Below are 13,117 nucleotides of genomic sequence, written 5' to 3' on the forward strand. Positions count from 1 at the left end.
CAGCAGGAAAGTGGAATTCTTCCGGGCAGCCTTCTCTACCCTTACCTCCTCCTCTGTTATACAATTTAATTACAAGTTTAATCACTTCAGAAAACCCATCCATTCCCTCCAGTGTAGTGAGATGTCTCCTTTCCAAGCAGGCGTCTCGGCGATAAGCAGCTGTCCACGGGAATGGTGGATGGGACTCTTGAAACCTCTCCCTCGACGAGCCAGAAAGACATGACTAAATAAAACCTGAAATTGTGTTGACATTTCACTGTGGTTGTTGTAGTTTTAATAATAGAGGAGGGACAAAGTATTTGTAGCTTTAAATGAAGAGGCAGCATTTGGCATTGAAATCACTGGGGATTTTTTGTACGAGGTTTTATTTTTGCTTATTGGGAGAGAAGAAAAAAACAATGAGCTAGGGAGAGACAGAAGTTCAAGAAGACATGGGAAAAGCAAGACGGCTCTGCTTTTCCTTCGTGGCCTTGGTCACCACCGGGGTTCTGTGGTCAACTGTGGGTTCCTTTCTTGAAAGCCTACCGCTCCTGTTGCCTGTTTGGTCCTTAGGAACAAAGATGGCTTTGGATTTCGCTCACCACGTTATTGCGTGTGATGAATGAATCTGTTTCTAGAGCGCATCCTATGAGGCAGGGTGCCGTGTTTGTTTCCCCGTGATTTGATTTTTTAACATGATCTTCTCACAATTACCCTGTGAAGTCACTCATCATGCTCCCCATTAAACAGAAGCAAAAAACTGGAGCCCAGGGCATTGCAACAACTTGTCTGAGATCACACGGTGAGTCTGCCAAACAGCCAGGCCTCCAGATCTTCCAAACACTGGCCCATGACTATTTTAAGATCAATTTACAATTCACCACTCAGCTTTGTTGTAAATGTATCCGCAGTGTTCTCGCGGTATTATTTTTTCTCATTTGCCCATCACCATCTCTCTTATCTCTTTGAGCTCTGTCTTCAGCCCTCTTCTGTCTCCTCCCCTGCTCCCCCCGGTGTCCCCCCCCACCTTGAAAATATTTCAAAAATAGGATAGTCGCAAGCTTCCCAGTGGATTCCCTAACTTTGCATACCATATATTTAGTTTAGTAATGAAAAACTCCAGCTCCAGGCAGCGCAGAGGATAGCATTTCTAATGTTTTTTAAACAGCTATTAATGTAGTCGAGTGCTGTGTGGGTCTTTTTTTTCCGTTCCTCTTCCATGTAATCATCTGCTCAGTGTATACTCTGAAACTGAGAGCAAGGGCCAGAGGAGGGGCAAGCTGTGATTGATGGGCCAGGCTCAAGGAAGGAGTCCCATCTGGGGTTGGTTTGGGTAGCAGTCAGTTGTTGAAGGGGAGGTCAGCCAGGCAGCCTCGGCTGCCCCCCTTCCACACCCCCGCCATCCCCACGTTGCACAGCGCACACACCCTGGCTCGTAATCGAGGCTCGCTTCAGGCAGATGATTTGTGGTGTGACACTAGAACAGCTGCTAAGTTTATGGAGGAGAAAGGAAGCAGGATGGTACAGCAGGTATTCTTCCCCCATTTTCTATTTTACTCGAAATTGTGATTTGAATGAAGCGGAAGCCTTTCCTTGTATTAAGTCTCTGTTATTCTCTCCATGATGTGGATTCTGCTCCTTGAATCATGCCGGCGGTGGGGGGCGTGGTGGGGGGAGGAAAGGATTTTCAGCCTAGTGTGTGTGTGTGTGTGTGTGTGTGTGTGTGCGTGCGCGCGCGCGGGCTTCTCTGCTTGATGGGTGGAACTGAGCCGGTCTTAGAACCAGCAGGTTAATGATGTAATTTTGCATTTTCCTTCTTGGTTTCCATGCCCCCGGGGGGCATGATGCAGTTTAGTTCTTTTCCGTCCAGCAGTGGAGGCTTTCTCTGAATATGCAATTCTTCAAGAAATATGCTGTTTCTTGCCAGACAAGTAGAACAGACCAGGCTAAGAAACTAAAGTAGACCAAACTGTCAGCAAGACGGAAAACTGCACGCAACGGAGAATGGATAGTTTCCTCCTGCAAAGCCAAGTTGGTGGGGGTTCCCGTGGCTGCTTTCCTAGGCGGTGCAGACAGATGTAATCAGCTGGTTTATGAGGATTGAACCATTCCTGTGCCTTTCTTCATTATAGGGGCTGTGTTTAGGCCAGAAGAGGTTTGGGGTGGGGGGACAAGAAGTGGACTGGGGACAAATAGATTCCAGAAGCAAAAGGAGAAAGGATGCACCAGAAGTTTGACAGGTAGAGCTGGGAAAACACACACACACACACACACACACACACACACACACACACAGAAGAGAAAGAAAAATACTTCAAGTCCACCTTGGCAGGCACTTTTCCCCCTCGGTGAAAGTCAGACAGTTACGGTGAAAAGAATAAATGCATTTCATGTTCTGCCACGTAAAGACTATTTTCTGCAATTGAAATGTGGTTTGCATTAGATTCTGAGCCAAAATATTTTGCCAAGTCTGATGGGCTGCCTCTCTTGGTTCGTTTTTTAGTTTCCCAAAACTACTTTATTAAACCACTAAGGGCCATGCACGGGAGAAAGGTGATGTCTGAAAAGAAACCAAAAAAAAGCACCTCCCATTTTCTCTCTGACTCTGCCTCCTGAGAAAATTAAGGGTGTAGGATGTTCTAGTGACCAAGGAAATTCTCCTTGTATTTGAGGGACGTCTCTCTGAATGCCTGCACGCAGCGGAGTCCACACACTATGCTAATGGTCAGATTACGGTATTTGTCTTAAAATAGCAATAGTATCCTGGCTACCTCATGCTTCAGGAAAATATTTAAATTGACATGGCATTTTTTTTCTTTGGTGAATCAGACTTGGTTGCATTTTAATAATCCTTTTTCTCTCTGTAACTGGAGTACAAACTACCTGTCGGGTTGTCGCAGGTAATGAGGGGTCCCCCGTTATCATCTGGCTGCTGTTGGGTTGCTGTTCTAATTGAGGTTTGGTGTATGAGGACAAAGAAGTTTCTTCAGCATTTATCCTAATGGATGTTCTTGATTTCAAGCTCCTACCCAGTTCTGCAGCAGCAACGGTGGGTTTTAAAACATGAGGTCTTGGCTTCTTTTCCCCCCTTTTGTGAATTCGGCAGCAACCCAGCAAAGTCCAGGCCCTGAAAATTAGATGCTAGCTTTGCAAAATCACTTGAAGCACCCCCTTGATAATGTGGGGCTACATGCAAAGCAGAATCACCCTCCCCATCAACTCAGAACAGCCACAAGCACCCTGACTCAGTAAATATCAGAATCTCTGTGATCGTTCCCCTGATTTAGGGAAAAGTGTGGGTGGGCATTAGAGTAGAAGAAAGAAGGCAGCTTCTGCAAATGAGGGAATGTCTAACCAGAATGCTCCAAATAACTGTTGCCTGTCACTGCCACCAGTGTGAAATTGGCTTCAGCCTTCCAGCAGGAGCTTGTTCACGTGCCCAAGATTTGCCTTGACCTGGAGTGGAAAAGGTGCCCATAATGTGAATATATTTTTCCAGAAAATCCATTTTAGCCAAGCTGAGTATCCAGGAACATCACTAGGGAGGAAAGAAAGACATATCCGAAGCCCTTTGAAGGTGAAAAATAATTCCGTAGGAATACGGTGATCTTAATTAAATATTAGCTGTAATTAGCCCAAAGTGCAAACGTTGGGAATATTAATTAGGGTTCCTCTGGAATGGCTGTCAGTGTTAATAAGTAACCGTGCGGGGTCCCACCAACATCTGTTTGAGAACTCCAGGAACGGGAGTGCATCCCAAGTTCTATGGACTTGAATGCTACCTGGAGGTTCCCTGGCTCCCATGGACATCGTCTCTAGAGGTGGGCACCCGTGGTTTACCAGAGTGGCATAAGTTTTGGTAGAGGTTGGTGGTTTGCCCTGGCTCCAGTGGTGCCCCTACTTGGCCCTTGGCCTTGGCCCTTGTAGCCTCAGAGCCTTCGGAAGCCAGGCTTTGGGCTTGAGGTGGCAGAAGTTTCCCAGGCTGCTGCTCTAACACACCAAGGGTTACCCCTCGCCTCCCCCAGTCTGGCTACTGGAACCCTGGCCTCTTTGAATCAAATACCCTAGCACCTGACTTCCCCACAGGGTGTAACATGCCACCAGGTGGAAAACAGGTCTCAGGGTCACGGTATACGTGACAGAGACCGGTTTATTTATTAAAAATTAGAAACGCATTTCCCCACCAGAGATCTTCTTTCCAGATGAGGGTCACCTTGGCGTCGGATAAACCTGGGCTCTGGTTCAGCTCCTGGCTTCCCTCAGAGGTACTTGTGGCTGCAACCTCGTAATATTATTTACCAGCTCTGGGCTACAGTATCCTTCACAACAAAATAAAGTGGGATCAGAGATGCAGTGCATGCAAAGCAGAGAGTCTAGACCTTGGCACTATTAACCTTTGGGCCAGATAATCCTTGGTTGTGGAGGGGGGCTCTGTCCTGCGCACTGTAGGATGTCTAGCTGCAGCTCTGGCCTCCACCCACTAGATGCTGGTGGTACCCCTTCCTACTCAGTTGTGACAAACAAAAGTGTCTCTGGTCGTTGCCTAATGTCTCCTGGGGAGCAGTCACCCTGCTTAAGGACTCCTGATGCAAAGCATGCAGCACCGTGCCTGGTGCCCACTAGGTCTGAGTGTCACTCAGTTTGTTTCCTGGGTTCTGGTTTGGAGAAGAGGATGCCTTTCAGATGGAGCACAGAAGTCTGAAGCCATCATAGGTCTTCGCACAAGCTCACTTCTGCTGAGTCTGAAGCACGTGTGTATACAATGCAGAGACCTGGTGATGGAAAGCACATTCTGAAAAAGATTCTACCGCACCTTTCTTCCACCATCCTTAACGCTGCCGAACTCCACGTCTGGCTGAGCCACCCCCTCCTTGGTTTAGCTAGAAGGCACCCCCTTTCCCTCCCTACTTCACCACCAACTGCATTTCCTGCCCAAACCATCTGTGCAACAACAGCTGTTTTTATTTTTTTAACATCCTTATTGGAGTTTAATTGCTTTACACTGGTGTTAGTTTCTGCTTTAAAACAAAGTGAATCAACTATACATATACATATATCCCCATATCTCCTCCCTCTTGCATCTTAACTGATGTCCCCATATTTCATGATAACTCTGCCACAATGATAAGAAAACTTTTCCTGCAAAGGGCCAGATAGATAAATAGTTTAGACTTTGTGGGCTATACGGTCTCTGTCAGAGCAACTCAACTCTGCCGTCAGAGCACCGTGACCATGGTTGTGTCCCAATAAAACTTTATTTACAAAAACAAGTCACAGGCCAGATTTCTTCCAGGGTTCGTTTGCTGATCCCTCTCCCATCCCCCCACCCCCATCCTGTTGCCAATGAAGCCTGACAGAGCCCAGAGTCCACTAGCCAAGCATGCATTCACTTAGCAAACACCGGTGTATGTTGACTTTGCAGCCAGCGTCCTGCTGACCCCTGGAGATGGAACAGAGAATGTGACACGGTCTCCCACCCTCAGGATGCTCACAGGCTAATCAGCAGGCGATAGAGGCACCTGGAGTTATGTGGGAGGTGACCACAAGCTGCAGTGTAGATGGCAGGCAACTGATGTGGTTTAGGTGTCAAGGAAGACTTGCTGGGAAGCTCTTGATCTGGGACCTCAAAGAGAAGCCAATGAAGGCTAGCCAGGGAAGGGAGTAGGGGAGGAATTCCCAAGCAGAGGAGGCAGTGAACAGGATGGTGTCGAGAGGATGGAGAGACCACAAGCTTCTTGAGGGCAGGCCCTTCCCGCTCCAGTACAGAGAGAGGTCAGATCCTAGCAAGGAGCTGTTGCTGTTTTGCAGCTTGTAGGATTGGTTCACTCCTCCTGAGACTGCTTTGCAGCGAGGAAAGGCCATGTGGGCACACATATGTACCCGTGAAAGTGTTTCTACTGAAGGTGGAGAAAGGAAAGCTTTGTCTTTTATGACCATCTCTCTCTACCATTGATCCTGTGATCATTTCATGCTCCCCTGGAGTTTTCACAAGTCTGTCTTTCAATTCAGAGACAAGTGAGCTGGGAGGTAGGGGAGGCTGAAACAGACCTTTGGGCAGAAGTGGAATCTGTCCTGGTGATTTTCTCTTTGGAGCGTTCTCAAGGTCGCAAAGTTGCTAGGGTTTCTTGTCAGCCAGAAAGACGTAGCATCTGTATGGACTTTTCTGTGCACAAGGGTGTATTCCTTGAGCAGCCCTGTAGAAGAGAAGAGTGCTAGTCGGCTCATACACAGAAGGGGATTTTTTCTGGTATTAGTCAAGACCTTTCTGGTTGCAAGTAACGGAAAGGCGGGCTTACACTAAATAAGACACTTACTGACTCATGGAACTTAAACAGCAGTGTTACTCACTGCAGGAAAAGCTGGATCCACGGCTTCAAATGATGTCAGCAGGACTCAGTTGATCTGTTTCTCCATTTCTGGGCTCCGTTTTCCTCTGCGTTGGCTTCTGCTTTAGGGAGGCTCCCTTCAAGAGGCAGTTCTTGGCAGCTCTAGGCTTAACATTATTCTTCCAGCTGCCAGTCATCGAAGTGAAAGAATTTCCCCCCCAAACTCCAGCCAAGTCCCAGGATTAAGCCTCACTGGAGTTGCTAGGGGTTAGGTAGATGGGCATAAGCCCAAGTCACTGTGACCGTTAAGAGTGGAGCCCTCTGGTTAGCCAGGCAGGGTAACATGGCCACGTCTAGAGGTAACCAGAGACGGGCCCAGCCACGTCTGCACGATGTGGGGACTGGGAGTGGAAGTGGCCCCTAAAAGGAAACCGGGCTTGTCTTTGAAGAGGAGTGAACAATGAACGGCAGTGACAGTAAACGCGGTTTCCCAAGGACGGACGCGGTTAACTTTCCACGCCGATCGATGCAACCCCAGCACAGACAGACCCGTTCAGCCCCAAGTGCTATGAAAACACGTCGCCAAGAGAGAAATGGCTGTTTATTTTTGCTTCTGATGGCACAGACATTTGGAGAAATTAGTCTGGGGGAGGAAAGGGCCTGAGGGGAGTGTTTTCACTTGTAAAATGTTTTAAACTTATCCTAAGTGTCGTTCTCTTCCAAGTGTCATCTTTAGCATTCCAATTAAGGCTCCTTCTAAACAAATGTGCCAGCTCCCTGCACTGCTCTGAGAATAAACTTTTTCCCCCTCTCTGTCATAATGGTTCTTGCTGCGCTCAAGTTGCTTTGGCTGAAGAAGCCCTCAAATGTTGGTGGCGGGAGCCCAGGAGATGTGGGCAGTTCTGACACTTTTGCCCTGGTATCGTTATAGGAGGACTGAAGTCACGTCTAACTGACCACAGACAATGGGAGAGGCAGCTATCTGGTGTGCTTAATTGCTAAGCTTTCTCTCTCACTCTCTCTCTCTCTTCTCTTTCTGACTGTGCAATCCCATTTCTTCTTAAGACCGTGGAAAATTTAGACCTTTGGGTTACAGTCCCTGATACCTTGTGTGTGTGTGTGTTTGTGTGTGTGTGTGTGTGTGTGTGTAGGGTAGTAAAGTTATGGGAGTCAGCGTGGAGAGAGAGATGCTTCCTGAAATGGAAGCATTTGAATTCTTTTTTTTTAATTCTTTTGACTTGCCTATAAGTATCACACTGCATGTTTTGCCTAGATGTGAAGGGCGAATTGTTACATAATAGTCTGCTTATAAAAAAAATAACAAGTCAGGGAATGAGAGCAGGCATTGATTAATGAGGCTAAGAATTAAGTCCAGCATTTTTCACAGATACTTAAAATGAGACAATCACAGAAGGCCATCTTTGTCCAAATTAGGCACTGAATTTTCATCAGCTGCTTCATGTTGGCACTAGGAACATCAAACACACACACACACACACACACACACACACACACACACACACACACACACACACACACTGTGACCATTGCAAGGACCACCACCCCCGTCCCATTATGTGAGCCAAATCACATAAAATGTTGATTAAATTCAAATGCTTACATGAATTGTCTCTCCTCTCAAGAACACACACGTGCAATTTAATCGGTCTTGGCATTTTAAGTATCAAATCAAGGCTCTGCTGTCACCAGCGACAACTACATGCTCACAGGTCCCCAAACGGGAATGAAATTAGAAAGATCTGCCAGAACAACCCAATCCAGGAGAGCGCATGCCCTCACAGTGTTTGGCTGTTGGGCTGGATGATTCGGGAAAGGGTCTTCAACCCTTCAGAGCCTCGATTTCTGCATCTGTACAATGGGGCTCTATCTACAATGCTTACTGTTTCCTTATAGGGTCCGGTGAAGATTGAGTGGGATGTATCCATCTCAGGCTCTTGGCAACCGTGCTGAAACCCGCGAAGCATCCGGGGAGCAGTTGTCCTTGTGCCTCGGGGGGGAAAGTTTCTGCTTGGTGCCCGCTCACGGTTTTCTCTCCCTCTCTCTCTTTCTGATTTTCCAGGGTAATCAGGAAGCAGCAGCTGCCCCTGACACAATGGCTCAGCCTTACGCTTCGGCCCAGTTTGCCCCCCCTCAGAACGGCATCCCCGCGGAATACACGGCCCCTCATCCCCACCCCGCGCCAGAGTACACGGGCCAGACCACCGTTCCCGAGCACACGTTAAACCTGTACCCTGCCGCGCAGTCGCACTCGGAGCAGAGCGCAGCGGACACGAGCGCGCACACCGTCTCGGGCACCGCCACAGTAAGTGCGCACTGGCCTCAGGGGGCACGCTGGGACCCCAGGGTTCCGGGAATGAGAGCGGGGCGCACCTCTGTGCAACTGGTCGGGGTTGGGGGGTGGAGGCGACCTCCCGCAAAGCAGCCCCTAAGCTCATCCTTGTCATCCCAGCCCCGCCTAGTTCACCTTACCTACGTGCATCTTCTCCTGGCACTGATTTAAATCAACACATTTTCCATTGACCGCGTGTATTTGTAAAGGGAAACGTTTATCTCTTTTCTGCTTCTGTAGTTTTGCTTTTTCTGGAATTATGTCATCTGAGGGGAATCATACACTATGATTATGAGATTGTGACGATATAATCTTTTTTTTAATGGCTTTATGGAGATACCATTTACATACAATAAAATTCACCTATTCGAGGTGGACAACTCATCGATTATTATTGTATTTACAGAATTGTGCAACCGTTGCTACAGTCTAGGAATATTTCCATCACCCCCAGAATGAATCTCCTGCCCATTGTTGCCACTCCCATTCCCACCCCAGCCCTCCCTAGCCAAATTCGTTGGAAATTCACCCACGTTGTGGCTTGAGTCCCTAACATCGTTTTTATTTCAGAGCCCCCGGGGGTGTGGGTGGCCTAGGCCGCCAAGGGGCAGCAGGAGTGAATTTTGCAGGACTGTTCTGCATTTTGATGGTGGAGGTGACACACCTCTACGCACCAAAAAGTCAGATTTATTGCATATGAATGGATGAAATGGGTTGAAAACAAGCAAACAAACTGAAAAGAAACCGTTTATCACCACCATCAATGGAAACTAGTATTGCTGGCTATCCATAAAGGACAACCACCCTAAACAAAAATAACGATGAAAATTACACAATGTTTATTTAGGTACCACCTAAAATAACCACACACCGTGCATACCGTTAGAGGTAGATGTACATTTAGGAAAACTTGTTCTGTGGAATTCTTTAGAAGCCTGGACACATCCAGCCTCTAGTCCAGAACACTTTATAGGTGCAAGGCAGTTGGGCCTGTTTCTTCTGCCCTCTGAGAAACTGGTATTTGCAAAGAAGTTTATTGGTTTGAAGCATATGATATATTTCTTGTAGCCACAGCAACCATTGACTAGCTTTGCTACCTGGTACCTCACTGATTTGCAGGTTAGGTTTGGTGATTTTTCAGAATAATGTAAATTTAAAATTTTTCTATTGCTTGTCCTCCCTTATTTATTGTGCCAAAATACATATAACATAAAATTTACTGTTTTAACCATTTTATCGTATACAATTCGGTGCTATGAAGTACATTCGCAATGTAGTGCAGCCATCACCATTATATAGTCCTAGACATTTCCATCACCCCAAAAGGAAATCCAGTATCCATTAGGCAGACATCCTCCATTCCTCCCTCCCACCAGACCCTGGGAACCACCCGTCTGCTTTATTTCTGTCTGGATTTGCCTATTCTGTGTTTTTCCCCCAAATGAGATCATACCATATATGTCCTTTTGTGTCTGTCTTTTGCTTAACAGAATGTTTTCAAGGTTCATCCATGCTGGATTTTATATGACTGAATACCATGCCATGATATGGATTGATCATATTTTGTTTATCCATCCATCCGTTGTTGGGCATTTGGGTTGTTTCTGCCTCTTGGCTATTGTCAATAATGCTGCTATTGCCTTTTTAGTATTTGGCTGCTGTAACTTAGGGATGGGTTCATTAAATGGGTTTTTGGATTTAGTAGGTGTTTATTGTTGTTGTGTTGACTACCTAGTGATGGAGTTGTTTATTTGGTTGCTGGTTGTTTTGTCATAATCAATGGTGGTAGGGCTTGAGAAGGTTATTTTAGGACTAAAAAAGGTCCCATCAGACATCATTTATTAAGCCTCAACATGGACCAACCATACAAACTGCTGTGGAAGTTTCTTTCATTCACTCACAAATATTTATTAAGCATCTACTCGGGCCAGGACTCATACTTGATGATGTGGTTGAACCAAACAGAAATGGTCCTTTCTCTCTTGTAACTTAGTGCCAGAGACAGAGAGTAAACATGTAGCAATAAAATAGCTGTATAAACACACATTGTGATATGCGCTCTTAAGGAAAAGACAGGTGCTATGGGAGGCTAAAAAAAGATCAGAGGTACCACTTGTAAATGAGTAGTCTGGGAACATTTCTTCAAGGGCATGATATTTAAGGGGAAAAGACAAAGCATCCAGGCAAAAGGAATACCAAGGTCAAAGGTTCCAAGGTTGGAAAGAGCTGGGCTTATTCAAAGAACTCGAAAAGAGGCAGTACGTCTAGGGCATATGAAGACAGTTTGGGGATGGCAAAGGATAAAATGGGGGCAGCCAGCAGGGATCGTATCCCGCAGGCCTAGTGGGTTCCATGTTGAAAGCTATGGGAAGCCATTGAAAAGAGTTTAAGCCAGAAAAGTTTAAAAAATAACATTTTGAAAGAAAGGGTTAATTGTACCTACCTTAGAGGAAATCTTAATCCAGCTGGGGGGTAGAGAAGCTCAACATCCTTTTCTCACAAAAAGAACTCTCCAGAGATCAACACGATTATATTTAAATTGCATATTGGATGTCCACAGTGCCCCAGACACTACAGGAGGTGAAATGATGAGCAGACAGGCTCCCTCCCTTAGAGAGGTTTTGGTCCACCAGAGAGCGTCGGATATGTGTTCTGTTACTTGTCATCATGTTGCAAGTTCTAGAGCATGGATTTCCAAGGCTTTAGTGTATTATGATGATCGTGGAAGAAAACACTTTCTAAGAGATCTACCTCAGAATCACGGATGAAGCAGTATTATTTCGTAGGCTTCTTGTTGCTGTAACAGAAAACTCAGTAGGGAATGTATCGGCTTATAAAACAAAACATTCCAGACAGGTGCTGGCTTTAGACACAGCTTGGTTCTTGGCGTGCATCTGTTAGGTTCCAGCTGCATCTGCCTCTGACCCTTCTTCCTCTTGCTCATCATTCTCCACTTCTGTGTGATGGTCCTTCAAGTTCAGGCTCTTGACATCACAGCAGATCCCCAGTGAAAGACTCTTGGATTAGTCCATACAAGCAAGCCTGGGAATCACTCTCTCTCTCTGGTTTGCGCAGTTCAGTGGCTGAAGCGGAGAATGGATGTCTCAGCCGTGGGGCCACTGAGGAGCCCCATTCCCAAATACATAGACCAAGGGTGGTTCCACCGGAGTCGATGGTAAGGTGCCTTTGGGACTTCTCGTGAAAGGTATTTAACGGACAGCAACTGGTCAGCACCAAAGGTAGTACGGTGATCCATTTGTATGGACAGGCCTGAATTGATTTCATTTGTTGAGTATAGGGAATGGAGAGGTCAAGGACTGACCACTGGAGAACTCATAGGTGGTGAGGTCTGGAAGAAAAAGAGCTATTGAATGAGATGTAAAGAGGGTACCCAGATGGGGGGTTGAACCAGGAGAGTGTTGTCATGGCAGCCTGGCAGGTGTGAACTGAGAAGACATCATTGAAGCTGGCAGTGTGGACATTACTGAAGACCCAGGAGAAAGTAGCCTTAGTAGAGTATTGGGGGGAGATGCCAGGGGGCCAGGAGTTGAAGAATAAATGGGAACTATCAAAGTGGGTATGTACAGTACCATTGTAAACATTTGGAGGGAAGAGGAAAAAGAAAAGATAGCATTGGAAGAGCACAGATCTCAGAGAAAGCAGTTTGTAGGAGAGTGGATTTTGATTCACTGTTTACACCGCAGAGAATTGTGATGGGGAGGACAAGGAAGAAGAGATAGGGAATGATGACTCAAGAAAGAAAGTGACAAAGTATTTTAGAGGAAATAGGAAGGAATATGACCAAGGGTACACAGATACAATAGGTAGTCTGGGAAAGGAGAAGAAATACTTTACTTTTTGCAGCTCTATTGACATATAAATGACATACAACAAACTGTGCATAAAGTGTGCAATTTGATGAGTATTGACATACGTATGTAACTGTGGAACCACTGCCACTCTCAAGATAACAGACATGTCCATCATCCCCAAAGTTTTTTTTTTTTTGTAATCTGGAAACCACTGTATTGTTTGTTTGTCTTTTTTTTTATATTGAAGTATAGTTTATTTACAGTGTGTTAGTTTCAGGTGTACAGCAAAGTGATTCGGTTTTATGTATTTATATTCTTTTTCATTTTATATATAGTGGTTTGAGTAGTTTATATCTTTCCATCCCAAACTCCTAATTTATCACCCCGCCTTTTCCTTTGGTAACCATACGTTTGTTTTCTTTGACCGTGAGTCTATTTCTGTTTTTGTAAATAAGTTCATTTGTATCATTTTTTTTTTTAGATTCCACATATGTAAGTGATATCATACGGTATAATATTTGTCTTTCTCTGTCTGATTTACTTCACTTAGTATGATAATGTCTAGGTCCATCCATCTTGCTGCAAATGGCATTATTATTTCATTCTTTTTTATGGCTGAGTTATGTTCCATTGTATATTATATATAACAG

General features: G+C 45.7%; 1 protein-coding gene across 2 annotated transcripts in view; it reads left to right on the plus strand.

Moving 5' to 3' along the window:
- Positions 1-1,476: 1,476 nt before the first annotated feature.
- The window catches only part of RBFOX1 (RNA binding fox-1 homolog 1), a 196,227-nt gene continuing 184,586 nt past the window's right edge, over positions 1,477-13,117 (plus strand). The window contains exons 1-2 of one of the 2 annotated variants that reach the window (XM_007469924.1): positions 1,477-1,509; positions 8,386-8,628. In XM_007469924.1, coding sequence (XP_007469986.1) covers positions 1,477-1,509; positions 8,386-8,628 — 276 coding nt within the window. Of the gene's footprint in view, positions 1,510-8,382; positions 8,629-13,117 lie in introns of those variants that run through there. The other variant, XM_007469925.1, reaches the window with a different exon arrangement.

The sequence above is a fragment of the Lipotes vexillifer genome, unplaced genomic scaffold, assembly GCF_000442215.2.
Source record: "Lipotes vexillifer unplaced genomic scaffold, Lipotes_vexillifer_v1.1 scaffold1120, whole genome shotgun sequence".
Taxonomy (NCBI): domain Eukaryota; kingdom Metazoa; phylum Chordata; class Mammalia; order Artiodactyla; family Lipotidae; genus Lipotes; species Lipotes vexillifer.